The following is a 19298-nucleotide window of genomic DNA, read 5'->3' on the forward strand; positions in this document are numbered from 1 at the left end:
AGCAAACTTTTTAGGGCATTGCCCTGAGATGAACCGGCATGGGCGCATCTGCATGGGGGGTGTTAGACATTTATCCGTTGTTGTCTTTCAAAAAAAATATATATTATACTTCTATTTCTTATTATATACGGAGTAAACATTATGTCTTTTAAATAACGCCCAAATTTTACAATCTAGCTCGTTTAATAACAGGAAGATGGTTTACTCAACATTTATCTATATCTATATCTATATACTATATTATAAAGCAGATCTCCTCTGTTTACATTTTAAGTTTCAACATTTATTTTCTTAAAATGCCTATATATCAATTTTATATTTACCTAACACCCTTTTTCTCTCCTCAAATCTTAACCAATCATTTTTTTTTCTCTCATTCATAAATCATTTCTTCCTCCAACTCATTCAAAATCTTTTATCTCAAAAACCGTACATTGATAAATTATAAAAATTGTATGGGTGTTCTTAAAATTTAATGCTCTTTCATTAGAGATGTCATTCGATATACTTTCGACGAATTTTTAAATCCGAGGGCGGAGCCCATACGGTTAAGGCATTTGGCTATCACACTCAATGACCTATCACCCTTACCATCTCACCGCCGCAACGTGCATGTATTTGCTCTCGTAATGTTAAAAATGTATGGGCTTTAAACCACAAAATCTTGCCCATAATGGCAATTGGCATAGATTTCGTATCTATTTATATCAATTGAACAACATGTCATTACCATCATGGTCAAATTTAGCGGTGGAACATGCAACTTGTTCGTTTTTACTTCAACAAAAGTCGGCCCATTCAATTTATTTAATATTTCAACATATATAGAAACAAACAAATATCTCTCTCTGTATCTTTACAAAAATAATGTCCACCTAATTCTCATCTCTATTTTCTTCCGCCAAGTTCTCAACTCATATAACCGTTTTTAACAAATTTCCGTTTGATCGATTTTATTCTTACTATTATTATTATTATTATCATACACTCATCATCCTTTATACATCCATCCTTCCTTATATATACGAATATATATCAAATCTAATATCTATCAATCTATATCTATCTATCCATAAATCTACGAGTATTTGTGTAGGAGATTATTGGAATGGAAAGTAGAAAGGCGAACTGTGTTTCATTATCAATCGGAAAAAGTAAATTAATGAAACGCCGCCGATCGCCACGGCGACCGGTGGTCGGATCTCTTCCCGAAGATTTGCTGATTGATGTACTTGGTCGCGTGGCATCATCTTCATTCACAGATTTATTTAATGCTAAATTATGGTAATAATAATACTCGTATATATTTCTTTTTTTAAAATTATTTATATTTATATTTTTATAACTATGCTAGCTACTTGTTTTGATCATACATGCATTTACTTTCCGTATACGGCATTGTTTGCTAGGCAAACTATTGTAATCTACGATATTTAAATGTAGTATATTCTTTAACTTTTTTTGTGGACAGAATATCATATAAGTTAACACATCATCAAAATTGCACCCCATGTCACTAGTTGACATGTTATGATACATACAATAGTGTAATGACCCAAAAGTTGGTTACATTGAAAGGTACAATTGTAAGCTTGATACATGCAATAGCACGACATGCATAGTTTGGCACATTCCTATATATGTTGTTAGTTGTTTATTAATGGTATACAAATAAATACTTTAAAGTCTTGTTGGATTTCCGAAAGTCATAATGTCAAAACATATATAGTAATGTGTACTTTCATTAGTATTTTTCCGTATTACCATTTTTTTTGTTTGTTTTAAATAAAAAAAAGCTTGTATACTTGGGCTTTGACACTTGTGATATGTGTAATGATCTATCAACTTATAGGTTGTTTGTTCAAATTTTATGGTGGATAATTGTTAATATGTGCGAATTTCTTTTTATGTCTTTCTAGTAGAATTTAGAGTGTTTAATCGAGATTCACTTGTATGCATATTTATTGGCGTGTTATACATACTTTTCATGATTAGTAAAAATTATGAAAGTTGAAACGTGAAGTTTCTAATTGATTGCACTTGAGTTATTTGATTGATGATCAACTTCCCACCTTCATTTGTGATCAAATACTTTATTTACATTACCCCATTGGTGAAGATCTTTGGCAACTAGTCTTGTTTGCTTTATGTGTGACACATTTCATGAATAAAACAATCAGTTTTCTTTAAATTATATCCTTAAAGAAGTCATATAACTATATAAGTCTAATTTAACGGCTTTAATCAAGTTGCCTCTAGCTTACGATCTTATCCTTATTGTATATTTAAATGATGCTTTAAGACACTACTTTAAGAGTGTATTCTTGAGTCTTTTACAAAAGAAAAGAAAGGGGAAGATTGGATAGGGGAATAAAGGATAGAAGATTAGATTTATAAAAGCCATTCTTGAGTTTGAAAGGAAAGTGAAAGAAAAATAATTGGAACAATCGCCGGAAACCTGCAACCACCGCCGAAAACCACCCTTTTCGCCTGCAACCACCACCTGCAACCACCACCGGAAACCTGCAACCACCACCTGCAACAACCACCGGAAACCTGCAACCACCGCCTGCAACGCAACCACCACCGGATTCCTGCAACTACCACCTGCAACCACTACTTCCACGAGTTTCCTTCCAAATAAGGCCAAAATGGCCAGAAAACTTTTGGGGGAAAAAACCTTGATTTTTCCTTCTCTCACTTTCTTTTCTTTTGGAAAAAGGTGATTTTTCTTATCTTTCCCTTTCTTTTCCTTTGGAAAAAAAACTCAAGAATGCAGCCTAAGTGCTATGGTTAAACATACCTTTGATACAAACCAAACTTGCTAATAATCTTTTTTGCAGTTGGCATATTATGAGAAATCTGATTCTAAAATCCTTGCCATACATTAAAACCATACAACTATATTAAAATCAATAATGTGTTATCCTAATGGAATACCTTTATCCTTTCCTTTCATTAGTTTTAGGTGTGATTGTTGCCTCATCACTAGATCCATAACAAACATATTCTTAAAAAGCTAAAATGGCATGTTTTTTAGTGTAACACCATTTGATATTAAAATCGGGTTTACAGATCTAGTCTTTCTTGTTCAGGTTATAAGGGAAAGCCAAGTCTTTGATTCAGATGTATGCGGCTTAACCCGAGTATTACCGTGACCGATTTAGACTTTTTCCATGGTTACCTCAAGGTTTTACCTAGTGATGTTCGAACATGAAACCCCCTATGAGGAACTCATGACACCTAACCATTATAGGCCCAGCCTTTCACCCCATTTGATAGTAAACTCCATTAATATTGATCATGATATTTAATTTGGTGAAGATAATCTTTTTTCTTTTGTTATTATTATCTTTTCATATAAAAATAATTTATGTTCGAATTTTAATTTATTGTCATTTTTCTATAGAAATGATTTTGTGATTGCTAAGTTTTTGTTGTTCCTGATTTAGTTGTAGAGATTTTCTTGGAGCAGCAGAAGACGAGTCCATCTTTCAACATGTTTCAATTGATAAGTTTCCTGTTATTCATTGGTTTCCTCCAAGCAATGAACTTCTTTTGTTCCTAAATCGATGCATTGATAAAGGGAATCCTGAGGCGATGTTCAGGCAAGGAATGGTAAGTTATGCTTTTTTAACCTGTACCATTATCGTCTCCTTAGTTGATAAACATGTTAATCTAGCATATATATATATTTTGACTATTCATATATTATCACAGATTGAGTTCTTCAGTCTTGCAAGGATAGAAACAGGACTTGAGTACTTGAAAAAGGCCAGCGAGAAAGGACATGTTGAGGCAACATACGTTTACGGTATGATTCTACTCTCTAGAGGTGGCCAATCGAGTCAACAAGGCTTGAATATTTTAAATTCAATGAAAATATCAAGATCCAAATATTTGAAAATACGCGAGTGTAGAGCTAAAATCAAAGCAGTTATTAGAGAAATGTGGATTAATAATTCGATCTCACTAAATGAGGTCGGATGCAACTGTGAAGAAAGAAACAAAATCTATATCAAAAAAAGAAAATTCGACGAGGAGGAAGATATAGATGTATTAAGTTGTGACGCTTGTGGGTGGTATCGAGAGGTCATCTCATTCTGCAAAATAGTAGACGGTGTCGTGTAGCTTGTAGGGGCGTATCAATTATCAAGCTTCATATTGTTTTCTCCACTGGCTAAAATTATGATTGTTTCATTGGTAAGTTATATGATTTGTGCAGGTATTGTGTGATTTTTTTAGAGTAAGTTATATGATATGTATAGGAAAAATATTGTGCAAATAGATGGTAAACCATCATGTGTAAATTTCATTTAATATGCTACAATTTCAATCTTGCCTTCTAAAGAAATTGAAAAACTTGACGAATACGGGTATGTTTGACAAAAGTAATTGTAGCTATAAGCAGTAGCTTTTAAACAAAGCCGCTAGCTAGTATTTTTATTTTTTAGATGTGTTTGGATAATAGCTGTAGTTGCGACTTCAAGAGTTATTTTGTGTGTTTTTTAGAAACTACAAACTTTATCCAAATTAAAAGCTTTTGAACGCTATTTCAAGTAGCGTTTCATTTTGGAGCTTTTTCTTTCAAATAAAACCTAAAGCTAGTTATATCTAAACAAAGAGTTTTTTGTCTTTGTTCAAAATTAAAAGCTAAAATTTCTAAAATAGCCTACATATGTATTTGATGCCCACTGTCGTTGACGTGACTCCGGGCATTTTGGATTTCGTTGGTGACGGAGAAGTAGGTATGCTTCATCAGATACAAATGTACATTCCACTTCCTCTTCTTTTCACATGGATTATGGATCCCCATCACGTGTCTGGGCCAACACAATTCAGTAGTAGGCCCAAAGAGAGCAAAAGGTAAGACAAACTTGATAGTTAACGTATTAAAAAAAGTAAAGTACATAAAAATGGGGATACTTGGGAGTTGGGATATTGGAAATTGGAATATCTTAGGAAGTAGAGTATATACCATTAGGATTTTTAATACGAGTACTAATTTTCTAAGTGATTTATGACTATTATGTTTTCCTGAGTATTTTAACTAATAAAAATGACACATAAGAGTAATTTAGTACTTTAAATATCATTATATATATATATATATATATATATATATATATATATATATATATATATATATATTACCGGTAGAGCTAAGAGAAAAAAAGATTAAATTCTATAGCTTCTGATTGGTTGATGGTTTTATTTTCTTGTGTTTTGATTGGTTGAGTCTATTTTTGAAAATGATTTAAAATTTATTTAAGAAGAATCTTTTCATTAGTGAAGTTAAATATAAAACAAATATATTAGTAATTATATTTTGAATTTAAAGAAGATGCTTAATACTAGATACAAACAAATTATTTAAAAAAAAATACGGAGTATAATAGTTTTTATCTATTTTTAATTTAATTTGAACATAATAAAAACCAAATTAATATATAAGTTGGTAAATTGACTGCAGTCTATATAACTAGAACACAATTGTGAAACATAATGAGAAAACATTATTATTATATATTTTTAAACATGTGATTTTTTAAAGTTCGTTTAAAAAAAGTGGGATTATGTACTCCACCATTATTGTTCATGCAAGAATTATAACTATTTATAGTGTATAATTTTTCTCAAATTTATAATTAAATTTTTTTAACAGTAAGAGTTTTTTTTAGCCTACATAAATATTCATAGAAAGTTTTATATATGATATATGTTTGTTAGTTAGGACCACCCCAATTGGGATGACAGGTTATAAATCTTTAACCTTAGTCAGACCCATTAAAGTTTAATATAATAAATTACAACCAAAACCCAACTTGCGTCAACTTGTAGGTTTGTGGATTATTAGGTTAAATGGGTTGTTATTGGATCAATTTAGTCAAATTAGTTGTTTTATAGACAAATTGGTTGACGGGTTGAAATGTCAAATGTGTGGTTTTTTGTCAAATGGATCAGTATTAATTAAAAACAAATTAATATAAAAATATTTCATGTTGGGAGGTGGACCTAGAGGTGTACAAAAAACCAGGTTGAAACCAGAACCTGAACCCAAAATTGGTCAACAACCGGGTCTGACCCAACCCGGCGGTTATTAACCGGTTTGGGTTTTCGTTTTTTATATCAGGTTGAGATCGAGTCTGGTATGAGTTTTTGTAAAAAATTTTTGGTAAAACCTGGTCAATACCCAGTCAAAGTTTGACCAAAAACTGGTATCAAACCGGGTGGGGTTGGGTCAAATCCGGTTTTGGCTCCATTGACCAAAAAACCGGGTCGAATTGAGTAAAAAACCGTTTTTGTACACCACTAGGTGGACCTGACAACCAAAGGAGCCAACCCGAACTAACTTGAAAAAAATCAAGTTGTTGGGTTGGCAGGTTGAGATACTTGACCTAACATTGTTTTTCTTCAAATTGAGTATCGGGTTAGATTGACTATTGACAACCTTAACATGATATACCCAAAATTACACGTGTGTAAACTTTTATCTAAACTTTATATTCAATCTATCATATTAAACTTCATATATCAATAAACATACAAAAAAAAAATACTAATATCATAAGACTCATAAAAATATCAATAGAACAATCTTTACAATTAAACTATACGCTTTTTTTTTCTCTCTTTACATTTTCTAATAATTTGACGAATATTTTTTGCAATGTATGATGCATATATCAATTTATCTTTTTACCTGATCGGTTCATATATCAATTTATCTTTTTACTCGGTTACCGACCGGGTATTAATCTAGTTTAAAAGTGTTTGTTATTAACTGACAACATCGACATAAAAAAAGGTAATGAACATAAATACATAACTCATTTTTTTCTCTCTAGATATATTCACGATTGATGACAGATTTTTAAGACTTGTTTCCAAACACATATCAACAATATTTTTAAGTAAGAGCTGGACATCTTTATGGGTCAATCATGTGTTTAGTTAGTGATTATAATTTTGATCTGAAACTAATACATATATTTAAGCATCATATCATGTACATTACACAAATAAGTAAGCAATATTAAAGTGATTCATCTCATTCGTACTCAACAATCTTTTTCAAGGAGAAATGGTGTTCAAGTTATCAACCATGATGAAAAATAAAAGAATATTCGGTGAGCACATGGTGTATCTTCCGTATTATAATATCGTGATGTGTGTTTAATTTGCTTTACGTAATCAAACTTTCTTTATAACATGACCCCTTCTTATTCTAGTCATATAATTAGAGTCATCTTTCATTCACTCGAAAAAGTGTCCTTATTGCCAACCAAACCAAACTATATTATCCATTTATAATCTATTAGGACTTCCTTCTTTATCATCATTAAGTCTTGAATTTGCTAACCATCTTCATAATTTGCCTAAGAAGGTTCAAGATCAGACCTTTCGACCTTCTTCTTTCAGGCCGAAAAGTCACACTTGAACCTCCTAACTTCCTTCCTCGGTTTCAAGGTATTGAAAGTTTGATCAAATCTCAAACCTCTCTTTCATGTTAAAGGGTGAGACTTGAACTTGCAACCTCCTTTTAGCCCGGTTTTTGAGGCCAGGGCCTAAAAACCTCATCTATAGCTCGCATAAGGCCCAACGAGCTAGCTAGCTAGACTTAACCAACCATGGAAACTTCAAATCTTGAGGGATCATTACTTCTCTACTTCACTCTCATGTATATTTCTATATATCTATTGGGTTACTCAACACTATTCAAGAATTGGGATTCCAAGAAAAGGCCAGATGCATCAAGTTGTCTAACCTCTCTAGCTCATGGCACCCCAGCAGTCTTTCTATCAATCTATGCAAACTTTTTACACACACAAATACCACAAGCCCACTTTGCAGCCCAAAACACACCATTCCAAGCCTTAGTTCTTGATTTCAGCATTGCATACTTCCTCATAGACACTTCACATTACTTAATCTTCACCCCAAATGATCACTTATTCATTGCACATCACTTAGCAGTTCTCTACGTTTTCATAACATGCCGATATGTTGTCCATTATGGCGGTTTTGCCATCCTTCTACTCCTTATCTTGGCAGAAGTCACTAGTCTTCTTCAGAACATATGGTGTCTAGCTAGATACCGAAAAGATGAGGTGGCCGTGGCGGCAAGGTTGCACAGTGGTTTATCCCCTTACTTTTACGGGTTTTACACGGTTGTTAGAGGGGTTTTCGGGCCATTTCTTGTGTGTAAAATGATGGTGTTTTACTTGAATGGTGGTGGAAATGATGTGATTCCCGTGTGGGCTTGGGTTTCTTGGATGGTTGTGATTGTTAGTGCTATTTTTGTTAGTGTCTTGTGGGTTTCTAACCTATGGTTAAAGTTCTTTAAAGAAAGAAGCAAGATAAAGAAATTAAGTTAGAAAAGTATAACTTTTTTCTTTTTAGTGTGTATATAGATGATATTGATATTTTATCTAAAGTTTCTATGGAATAGTTGTACTATAATTAAACAAGTGGTCTTGTATTATATATAGATATGAATATATGATATATCAAGTAGTGTAAGTAATTGATTTTTTGGTATAATGACTTGTTTGTTATCCTTAATTAATATCAATTTTCAATGGACCAAAAGAAGCCAACGTATAGAAAACAACATTTATTTGTTGGTCCTAACCTTGACTATATGAAAGCCTCATAATTTGATATTTTGATCACTAAACTCCATAAAACGATTTTATATCATCATTTTATGTATATCATCGGCATTTGATTTATCAAGAGGTTTTTTGTTCGATTTCAGTATTTGTACAAAGTTAAGTACTTAAGCCTGCTTTTTAACAACAGATACAAGTAAAGATGGATGATGATATAAGTAAAACTTGGTACAGTCATGTGTTTCTTGGCATATTTCATGTTACACAGTAAACAAATTAAAAATCACATGCTCACATTATATTATGTCTAGTTGTCCTACCTTCTTCTTCCAAAAAAGTGGATTGAGGGAAAACATGTCTTAATATATGTACCATAAGTCCATAACTAGCTTTATTGCAATCCTAACGTGTGTTTGTCTATATGTATACAGGCAAAAACTATAGCTTATAGAAAAGTCATGTATATTATGCAATATGTATTTTTTTTTTAATGTAATACTCGTATTAGAATTAGATTAAAATACATTTATATGAGAGGGAAACAAAATTAATGTACACAAACAGTAGTTTTTATATATAAGTAGGCTAGTTCAAGCCGTTGAACCAATGTAGGTTTGACGCGGGTTCGGGCGCTTGATTGGTTCGTCCACGGCTATACCTTGTGCACCGAAACAGAACACTTGGTTCATCAAGACCTTGCTCAACGAAGACTGTCGCCTATGGAACTTTGTTTTGTCACGGTTAACCCATGGGTTTAAGCTAGACCTCGTAGAGGTCAGTGGTCCGCTTTTTGTGGACCTATACGCATCATCTTCGTCTTCTGAACACGAAGACCAAGATGAACCCGAACATTGGCTAGAAGCTGAGTTGACTTGTAGGACCCCATGGGTTAGCCTGGCGGAGAACTTTTTCTTTGTCGACGGGCTAGGTGTAAACAACCTTTTGTTGTTTGGATTTGAGCTTTTCATATATTTTTCTCGAATTGAAACTGGCCCATTGTCAAGCTTACCCTTCCTTAACTGGAAAGAATCTAAAGAATCACGATCATCATCTTCTTCTTCTTTCTTTCGGGCCAACCCGAAAAGAAGCTTTAATCGTCTAGCAGCACTAGTTGGTTCCCGATTACGATACCCCGAGTATGATCGGGTAGGTGAATTAAATTGACTTAGTTCACCCGAATAAATTGACTCCTTATCATTATCAGCACATATATAGAAAATGATCTCAGCATCAGGAACCCTGAATGAAGTTCCAGGACTGCCCCCAATCCCGTGTGTTTTCAAATGGGATGCGAGGGCAGTCCTCGTCATGTAATCATTATAATTTGAGATCCCTCCAGCCGAAATCAGCCTTTTTATCAGTATCTCAGAAGAGGCTGATTTCGGCCGTTGTCTAAGGAGATCAAGTGGGGTCAGCCGATCAACGTCTCTGATATTTAAGTCGATATATCTAACGCTCATGAGAAGTTCCACCAAGTCAGAATGGATGTTCTCAATTATAGCAATGTGAAGAGGCGTTCGACCATCATTATTCTTAAAATTGATAAGGTCCTCGATGTTTACGATTCTCCCACTCACAAGATGTTTCATGAGTTTTATCTGTTGGTCAACTCGTCGGAACCCTGGTGTTCTGAATCCTGCAACTGTCATGTGAAGAAAAGTGTCGCCGTAGTTGTTGGTTGACGTGATTAATGAAGGAGATGATGATATCAAAAGCTCGACCACGGGTAAGTGACCGTTATAGGCAGCAATGTGTAATGCAGTGTTGCCTTGAGAGTCAGTCGAGCTGATTATATCATAAGATTCGACTAGATACTTTACAACCTACATAAACGATACAATACCATTAGAATAAAAAAAAACAAGTTAAGGTATTTTACACATCATTTTGATTTTTGCATTACCCAGTCTAAATTAGAAAATCCCTAGACATAATGGCAGTATCATAAAAGGGCAATCAGTTAGACAAAGTTATCAAAGCTAATTTCTATAATTCAGACATATGAGTTCAATAATATCAAGAACATGAAAGCAAGAGTTTAGTTAGAACTATCATAAAGGTAGGTCAATTCTAATCTGTTATCAAACCTTCCAAAGATAGCCTTACTTAAATGACCAATTGTACACCTATAAAAGTATTCTTAAAATACATTAATTTCCTTTCATATGCATATCCCTCTGTTTGTTTGTTACAACTTACTACATTAATAGCATATTCTCCACCCTCAAAACTTCTAAACATTATTAGTTTGCCCAAAAAGTCAATCATGTAGATAAGATAGAATCATCATTGACAAAGTTACTTATAGCTTTCATACTTGGTGGCCTAGTGGAGTAGTGGTGGAGGACATGAACATAAAAGCAGGGTAAAGCCGTAGGGTTCAAATTCCGTCTCATGTCTCTGTAACCATAATGTTACAAGATTTACATTCTCTCCTGTTGACCGTGATACCAGTCGGTGGGAGACTCAATAATGGGTAGGTGAATTTGTAAGTTAAAATTCATATTTTAAAAAAAAGACATTAAAAGATGAGTTCAATTTGTGATCAAAAGAAAGTGGAAAAATACCTCAGTTTGACCTCTTCCAGAAGCAGAATGCAACAAAGTAGAACCTTGCAAATCTCTATACATCAAAACATCATCACAATCTTCAACAAGTTGTTTCAAGATTTCAAGACTTCCACCTCTAGCAGCAGCATGAACAGCCCTATTCATCATTTCTAACTTAAAAACAGACCCAATTTCCTCACCTTTTGACCACAAAGAAAAATCAATTAACACATTAAAAACCTCAAAATTCTTGCTTCTTGCAGCTGCATATAATATATCAGTAACACCATACTCCCCTTCACCAAAAACAAGCAATGGATCCCTTTTCAATAACTCTTTAACAAACACTAAATCACCAGCTGATGCAGCTGTGTATAGAAGCCAACCACCATAACCAGCTCTTATTAAAGAATTATGGCCATGGTCATTTTTAGGTTCACCTGCAAGAAGTAAATTTTTGGCCACTTTTGATCTGTTTTTAGCAACATCATTGAACTGTTCCTCATCATCCCACACCGTTTCGAGTCGCCTTATTCGGCGAAGGGATGTTAGTTTTATAAGGAGGTTTGTGTCAAAATGAAGAAGCTCCCTGACTAAATCATAGTGACCATTTGCAGCTGCTAAATCTATTGGTGATGCATACCACCATTGATCACCTGTGCTTTCCCATCTTAATGGAAAATATGATGGAGCCATTATAAAGGTTAAATTTTTAGGTAAATAAAATTACACCCAAGTGTTTAAACACAAAGATTAGCAGAACCCAGTAAGGATTTAGGAAAAAGTGGAGTAAAAATGATAACTTTATTGATAGACATGGAAAAACACAAATGAGAACTTATGGGTTTTCTTTGAAGAATTTTACTTCAAGATAACTTTTTTGGAAATCAAGAAAAACCCAAAAATATACGGAGTAACTTTACTTTAGAGGGACCCAAACGAGAATTTATCAGATATATTGGGTCTTTCTACTTATAGAAAGTTGATCAAAGTAGACCCAGTTTGTTAAAACATGTATAACTTTGGAAGATCAGACCAAAGATACAAACTTTATTGGAAAAAAAAAATAATCCCAAAACAAAAAAGTTTATTTTCTGGAGACCAAAAAGAAGTTTAATGAAAAATCTTTGAATTTGAGTTAAAAAAGGTGTTTTTAACACTTGTCAAGAAAAGATGAACAAAGAAAGACAACAGCAATACCCAATTCCGTATGAGTTTTTTTCTTGATAATGGAAAATAAAAATGGAGGGAGGTTAGAAGGTATGATGAGAATCACAGAAATGGAGGGAAAGGGGACAAATAAGACACAACAAGAGTTGAGATTAGTGGTTACATATAGAAACAAAATGAATAAAGCCACATAATTATAAAATAATAATTTTCTTGTTTATTTTATGGTGTTAAAATATGAAAATTTTTAATAATTTTATGGTGTTAAAATAATAATTTTATGGTGTGTGAATACAAGAAAGTTGGCTTTTTGCATAGTTCGATTGGAAGAAAGATTCCTTTTGCCCGTGATCAGCTACATCACACATTCTATGTGATGTACCATATATATGCTCTTTCATTTGTTAGTGGAAAATCAACAACAAAAACCTTAAGAAAGAGCACTATTAATATGGCTCAAGGGTCAAAAACGAAAACCTTAAGGAACACATTTTTTGTTCCAACACCTAAGTTATTTAATGTCTTTTTTTTTCTTTCTAATGTATAAGTGATTTTAAGACTGTGTACAGGCCTTGTAAGTGGGTTATTACTCCTCCGGTATTTTTAAAATTTTTAAAAACTTAACAAGAATAGTATATACGAATACAGTAAGTTGTGTATTTCTACATTTAGAAAGGTTGACTAAAACAAATTGCAGAAATGGTCAATGTAAAAAAAAAAAAAGAAAAGAAGAAGAACAAGTGTAGTTTGTATGTATAAATAATAATAAAAAAATTATGTAAAAGAAAGAAGGTGGGGAGACGGGGGGTGGGCGGTGTGCCGGTGAACTAAATTAGAACTGAAAAATAATAGTAGTTGAAATTGTGTTTAATATTTTATGGTTCAAAATGAGACTCTCGGATATTTTATTTGCCTTTTTTTTTTTAACGAATCTTAAATATTAAAATTCCTATCAATGGTGAAAGAGCGTAGACATTCCATAGATCAATAAATATTGAATAAATAATTTTGACAATACTCTACACTCCCTAGATGAATGATTTATTGATGTACTTCTAAGATGAGTATAATTGTTTTTCAGTTAAAACTTCGGTTGCAACAAGTTATAAATGAAGATTTGTTGTTTAAAGGTCTTTAGATTCTAGACAAAAATATATTGTAAAATTTATACAATAATATTTGTAATAAAGTAAACATTTTTGCATTTTTTGGGAGGCCTGTAACAAAATGTATATAATACGAGTATCACACAATGAATTTTTCCATTTTCTTCCATCTCTTTCATTGATTTTGACAACACCACCACCAACAGTCAAGTCTATCATTTCTCTAAGATCATAAATTGTAAATTGCACACCTCATTTACTGATTCAAATTCTATGGCTCAACAACCCATGATGGCTTACAAAAAAGGGCAAAGCTTAGGCCTGTGCCAACCTCTCGTCTACCACCCCTTCCACCATCTCATCGACCAAGACAAGGATGGCAGCGCCCTCGTCAACCCACATTTTTTCTCCCCCATCGATCCATCAATGGCTGTTGACGAGGTGAAGGGAGAGAGTATGTGGGGACAGCTTTGAGTTATTCGACATTTTGAATCGGAAAAAAAAAAAAAAAACTATCAATCGATATACACACACATATATATATAATATGGAAAGGTTAGGTAAAACATGGAGTACCTATCTTAGGTAAAGCAAGGGGGGATTATGTAAAATTCAGGGGTATGTTATGTAAAATTCAGGGAGGCTATGTGTGTTTATCAAATTCAGAGATTTAATTTATAACTTTTTTAAAGTGACAGTACCTAAGCTTAGGTAAATTCTACAGTACGAATCATTTTCCCATATAATATATATATTATAGTTGCAGGAGGAAGAATTGAAAAAGATAGAAACAAATTTTAGGAGTTAACAGCTTTAGTCCCTAGAAGTTTAAAAGTTAATATTTTTTCATAATTACTTTTATATTCTAAAAAGTCAAATAATTTTTATAAATATGACGTTTTTTTATAAAATCTTAACATGTTTAATAATGTAATGATTTATTTTTATTAGTTATTGTATTTTTATTAATATAATGTTTTATTTTAAGTGGAAGAATAGATGAGAAAGAAGTGAGAAAAAGTTAAGATGGGTAGTGAGTGAGGAATAAGTAATTTAAGAAAGAAAAAAACTGATACAGTGTAGATGAGGGAGGAAGAAGTGTGGGTTGGCAAAAGCTTTAGGTGCAACATTCTGCACCAATCTTAGGTGCAGCAATAAAACAAAACTTATAATTTTTAGTAATTTATAAAGAAATGATGGAGGATAACTAAGTATAAAAAGGTAACTAAAAGTAATCTTAGCTATAAAAATAAACAAATATGTGTCATATTCCGTTGATCAATATGAATGATGACTTTGGACCAAAAAGGTTGAGATATTTAGATCTTTTTGAAAGGGTCTCGTGACCCTGTCTTTCCAATAGTAGTTGTTGGCCCATGTATTTACCAAACCGGAGAATGTTACAGTAATTCTCACACCATTAAGACAACATCTTTGTTTAATAATTGAGTGAATGAATCTCATATATCCCCTCTTAATCTCTAAGATCACATATATACCCAAGTAAATAACATAATATCAAATATAACCAATATAAATATTAAAATTCTCATATTAACCCATTTCATTATATAAATTTAAGAAAAATAATTTTAAACAAATAAATTACCGTAAAAATCATCAAAAGTGTGTCTAAATAAAAAAAATAGGTAAGTTGCCAAACTTTTACAAATAACATTCATTATGTAGTTACGAATATTTGTTTTTAAAAAAAAGTATATATTAACTTTATAAATTAAGAAAAAATCATAATTACTTTTCGAACCAATTGAGATCCTTTTTTCTAAAACCAATTGAAAAACAATTATTAACTTTTGCGAAACATCATTTATACTGAGAAGTTTTATTCTTATTTTCTTTCCCTTAGCTTGGAAACATTGATACATTCCTTGTATTCTTGTAATGTTTTTTAGATACATTTGAAAGTATACCAAAGGCATGATTGATATATTTTTATCAATACATTTTTGATAGTATAATATTAGAGGCAAGATTGGGATTTAATTGTGTGAAATTGATTTTACCAAAAAAATTTTTAATGAAAGGGATAAATATGAGAGATTTAGCATTTAGCTTGGTTGTTTTTGATATTATGTAATTTAGTTGGGTATATATGTGATTTTAAAAGTTAAGAAGGAGAAATATGATAATCTCCCTTAATAATTATTATTGAAGCTTCATTTTTCATTAATATACATAAAAAAAAAACAAAAGAATACATAGAAATAACTAAACCTAAACCAAGGAGAGAACCTATTTAACATCAATGATGCAAGCATGTTTCTATGAATAGATGCAAAGTAGTGAGATAGACATTGACTCATTGCAAACATCTACTTAAATAGATCATAGGTTAAAACGTTGTCTGTGCTTATTAACATGATCCTATGGCAAACCAAACCAAAAACCGGCTCAAAACCAACTAGCTTTAGTACCCGAATTTAGATATAACAGCAAAAACACAAACAAATTTAATAAAAAAGACTATCGGTTATGTTAGGAACCAAAACTAAACCAACTATATTTCATTTACAAAAATAGAAATGAAAGGTAGTTTCTTAAAGCAATGGATTGAAAACAAAGAGGTGCATATTTTGCACATGAATAACCTTAAATGTCTCAAAATTCTCTTTTTGTTAACATTGATAGTGACTAAATAAGGTAATCTTGTAGACCTAATTCATATGTTGAAAACTTTCTAGTTATAGAAATGTGGCAATATTCATAAACATATTATTGACGCAGTATCTATTGATGCAGCCTGTGGAAAGCTGTAACGTCTAAGATGCATTGGATCAGGAGAATAAACTTCTATTAGTTTATATAATCTTACATGAAAAAACACATGGTGGTTGGCTTCAATAACTCTAGTCTAATAATTAAAAACATACCAATAAGATTCACACTTCATTCAAAGCAACTCCAGCTTGTATTGCATCAAAAACCTGGTGCCTGTAACATTGATCTGTTCATGATCAATGAATAAAAAAAATTTTACATGAATAAATAGAATAATATCATAACAAAAATTACCCTTTTTGGGTCACCTGAAATGTGAATGTTTAGCCCTCAAGATGATTTCATTCGCTTCATATAACCTTCAATGTGATCAGCAGCCTCATAGTTATTATGCTGCTTGATTTCATCCAGAAGTAACGAACATGTATTATATCTTGGTGTGATATCTTTAGCTATCATCTCTTGAAAAATTTGGTATGCCCAGTAACTCTTATTCGCTTTACATAACCCGTGGATCAAAAGAGTGTATGCACCCAAATCAAGGCTGAGATGATGCTTATTAATCATTTCATCCAACAAATGACCCAATAAAACATCCGTCTTTCCTGTTTTAAAGCAGCGCTTAAGTAATGGACTAAATGACTGGATATCAGGTCTACAAAGTTGTGAACTTTCCATACTCTTTAGAACATTGAAAGCTTCCTGGTCCCGACAGTGATGGCAAAACATTGAAATGATTGAATTGTAGGTAGACGTACTGGGTACAACACCAAAACTCGGCATTTCAACCTCAAATACATCAATAGCCTCTTGAACTCGACCAGCCCTTGAGAGAGTATTAATAAGTGCGTTGTAAAAAAGTGTATCTGGTTTACATCCGACAGTTTTCATTCTCTCGGGTATTTGTAATGCTTCATCGAAAACTTTATATTTGCTCAAATAACTCATGATGGTGGTGAAAGTTACAACATTAGCAGGACAACCTTCAGTTTGCATCTCGTCTAGCAACTCATAAACTTTACTAAAATTGGAATGGCGACAATATGATTCGATTATGGTGGAATAGGTTATAACAGACGGCTTACACCCATATCCTTTCATCTCTTGGATAGTCCAAAGAGCTTCATCTACCCGATTAACCTTACACCAACCGTGTATAAATATGTTAAAAGTATGAGCAGTAGGCTGGATGTGTGACTTTAGCTCCAAGAAAATCTTACGGGCCTGCTCGACTTTATTTTCTTTGCAGAGAGTGTCAAGTAAAACATTCATGGATTCAGTATTTTTCTCCAACCCGAACTTGTGCAAATCATCAAATATCATTACAGCATCTTCCCATTTCCCCGTCCCACAAAGCCGTCTCATAACCTTGGCTATACTACCAATTGTCACACGCTGATGCAGATTCATTTGCTCAAGTAGTGACATCATCTTTTCCATCTGTTTCATTTTCCCCAATATGTCCAACATCATGTCATATGACTCTGGTAACGGTGTATACTCAGGCCGTGATTCTGCCCATTTGAAAACGCCCAATGCAGATTTCCAATCATCTTTAAATCGATACAGCAACTGAGAAACAAGATTGTGAGACACAGGTATCGTGCTACAAGTTTGGTCATACATGAGAGACTGAAAAATCTCATCATCGGTTCCTCCTTTTTGAACTTTTGCAATAGCAATGTAGATATTCCCAGATGAATCATTGTACTTTTCTTGACTGGTAAGGGCATTGCTAGTGAAATGGAACAACTTCAAATAACGATGAGCATGATTTGTAGACTCACGAACCGCAAACGATCCAAGAATAGAAACAGTTCTTTTCACCGAGACCCTTGGCATAATAGAACGTGTAGCGGGTCAGACAACTAGACTGCCAAACTAATTCTCCTGTGATCCCCAAATAAAATTTTAATTACTTCAACATTTCAAGATAAACACACAGCATAGCCTGCACATTAGGCATTCGTAATGATATGAAAGCATTTAAGTAAATCACGGTAAAACTATAACAACATGATTACTATCAGCAAGAACTTATCTTTCTAAATAAACTAACAAAATATCGCTACATCTTTCATCTACAATAAAGGGCCGAGGTATATACTGTATACATCCAAGAAAGTTTGTAACTTTAGTCTAAATTTCATATAATTTTGTATCTAAACCCCATGATTCTATCCATTAAGTACTGAAAACTTTTTATTATGAAGCACACTTGAAAACTATAATTGATGGCTCTGGCCCTATCTCCTCATGCCCCCGCCCTAGCAGGATTGGGTGTCGACTATCGTTGTTTTGTACAAAGGACATAAATCATGATCACAGAGAATAAAAGGGGTCAAGCATTTCATATATTATTCTGACAAACATTTCATCGAACACCTTATGTGCAATAGGTTTTCGTTGCTTATATATATAATAACAAAAAAGTTATAGATAATGCATCGTATATAAATAAACAAAGTATGTAATTGGAATAATGGATGCAAATGATATCTTACCTGAGAGGGAGGGAGATTTAGCACAAAGACTGGAGCATTTTGAAAGGTGTATGTTTCAGACCGGAGCCCTTGGGGATTTATAAATTTACTTTTTGTAAAGAAAAGAGAAAAAACAAGAAACAACTAAAGAGAGCTTGGGCTTGGGCTTGTTAATTCTCAAGTGGGTTTGATAACTCTCAAGGCTTTATTTATTTGCTTGTTGCATTAATGCGTTCACTACCTAAATGGGTGTTTGGGGCTTAGCTTGTTTTTAAAACTTCTGATTTGTTTATTTACTTATTTATTTTGGAACGGTGCGTCTGATTTTATTTTTTTTGGTTAGCTTAAATTTTTGTGACTTTATATTTTATATAATGAAATGATGACTTCAAAATATATATAGAGATTAGAGAATTATTAGTTTGTTTCTCAGCTTAGTGAAACATAACTCCAATAAAGTAAGCAATACGTTTCTACAATAGGTTTTCTTTCTATCATGCTATAATTTGTGAGTTGGTAAGTTGGTTAGCAGATAATGTGATATTTTGTTTGATAAAGATCCTCTAAAGTTGTTTTAAATTTATAAGTAAAGTTGAAACAACTTTAACCCTTAAGGGTCAAGATTAAATAGTTTGA

At 32.7% G+C, this 19298-nt stretch overlaps 4 protein-coding genes across 5 annotated transcripts; 2 read left to right on the top strand and 2 right to left on the bottom strand.

Annotated features, from left to right (window-relative positions):
- The first annotated feature begins 894 nt into the window (after nucleotides 1-894).
- LOC122580321 (putative F-box protein At1g67623) lies at nucleotides 895-4391 on the top strand. The gene is made up of 3 exons (XM_043752599.1): nucleotides 895-1284; nucleotides 3453-3618; nucleotides 3721-4391. The coding sequence occupies exons 1-3, from the start codon at nucleotides 1109-1111 to the stop codon at nucleotides 4129-4131; spliced, it is 753 nt and encodes a 250-aa protein (XP_043608534.1). The 5' UTR covers nucleotides 895-1108; the 3' UTR covers nucleotides 4132-4391.
- A 2806-nt stretch (nucleotides 4392-7197) lies between these two features.
- On the top strand, nucleotides 7198-8527 carry LOC122604909 (TLC domain-containing protein At5g14285-like). Its single transcript, XM_043777770.1, has one exon. The coding sequence runs from the start codon at nucleotides 7632-7634 to the stop codon at nucleotides 8376-8378; it is 747 nt and encodes a 248-aa protein (XP_043633705.1). The 5' UTR covers nucleotides 7198-7631; the 3' UTR covers nucleotides 8379-8527.
- A 592-nt stretch (nucleotides 8528-9119) lies between these two features.
- On the bottom strand, nucleotides 9120-12234 carry LOC122580023 (serine/threonine-protein phosphatase 6 regulatory ankyrin repeat subunit B-like). Its single transcript, XM_043752297.1, has 2 exons — nucleotides 11183-12234; nucleotides 9120-10438 (listed from the first exon to the last, which is right to left on the bottom strand). The coding sequence occupies exons 1-2, from the start codon at nucleotides 11858-11860 to the stop codon at nucleotides 9206-9208; spliced, it is 1911 nt and encodes a 636-aa protein (XP_043608232.1). The 5' UTR covers nucleotides 11861-12234; the 3' UTR covers nucleotides 9120-9205.
- Nucleotides 12235-16230: 3996 nt separating this feature from the next.
- On the bottom strand, nucleotides 16231-18816 carry LOC122581165 (pentatricopeptide repeat-containing protein At3g04130, mitochondrial). 2 transcript variants are annotated; one of them, XM_043753335.1, is made up of 3 exons: nucleotides 18684-18816; nucleotides 16488-18069; nucleotides 16231-16392 (listed from the first exon to the last, which is right to left on the bottom strand). In XM_043753335.1, exon 2 carries the CDS (start codon nucleotides 18019-18021, stop codon nucleotides 16510-16512), a length of 1512 nt encoding a protein of 503 aa, XP_043609270.1. In that variant the 5' UTR covers nucleotides 18022-18069; nucleotides 18684-18816; the 3' UTR covers nucleotides 16231-16392; nucleotides 16488-16509. The 2 variants fall into 2 exon arrangements, with proteins under 2 accessions (XP_043609270.1, XP_043609278.1); XM_043753343.1 differs by having other exon boundaries at nucleotides 16231-16405.
- Between the last annotated feature and the right edge of the window lie 482 nt (nucleotides 18817-19298).

The sequence above is a fragment of the Erigeron canadensis genome, chromosome 1 (genome assembly GCF_010389155.1).
Source record: "Erigeron canadensis isolate Cc75 chromosome 1, C_canadensis_v1, whole genome shotgun sequence".
Lineage (NCBI taxonomy): Eukaryota > Viridiplantae > Streptophyta > Magnoliopsida > Asterales > Asteraceae > Erigeron > Erigeron canadensis.

Bases quoted from the DNA above. Each gene is read 5' to 3' on its own strand.
- LOC122580321 (XM_043752599.1), top strand. From the start codon at position 1,109: ATGGAAAGTAGAAAGGCGAACTGTGTTTCATTATCAATCGGAAAAAGT. The intron at 1,285-3,452 runs GTAATAATAATA...TTCCTGATTTAG, and splicing joins TTATTTAATGCTAAATTATG to TTGTAGAGATTTTCTTGGAG. The intron at 3,619-3,720 runs GTAAGTTATGCT...ATATTATCACAG, and splicing joins CGATGTTCAGGCAAGGAATG to ATTGAGTTCTTCAGTCTTGC.
- LOC122604909 (XM_043777770.1), top strand. From the start codon at position 7,632: ATGGAAACTTCAAATCTTGAGGGATCATTACTTCTCTACTTCACTCTC.
- LOC122580023 (XM_043752297.1), bottom strand. From the start codon at position 11,860: ATGGCTCCATCATATTTTCCATTAAGATGGGAAAGCACAGGTGATCAA. The intron at 10,439-11,182 runs GTATTTTTCCAC...TCGTTTATGTAG, and splicing joins CTGGAAGAGGTCAAACTGAG to GTTGTAAAGTATCTAGTCGA.
- LOC122581165 (XM_043753335.1), bottom strand. From the start codon at position 18,021: ATGCCAAGGGTCTCGGTGAAAAGAACTGTTTCTATTCTTGGATCGTTT.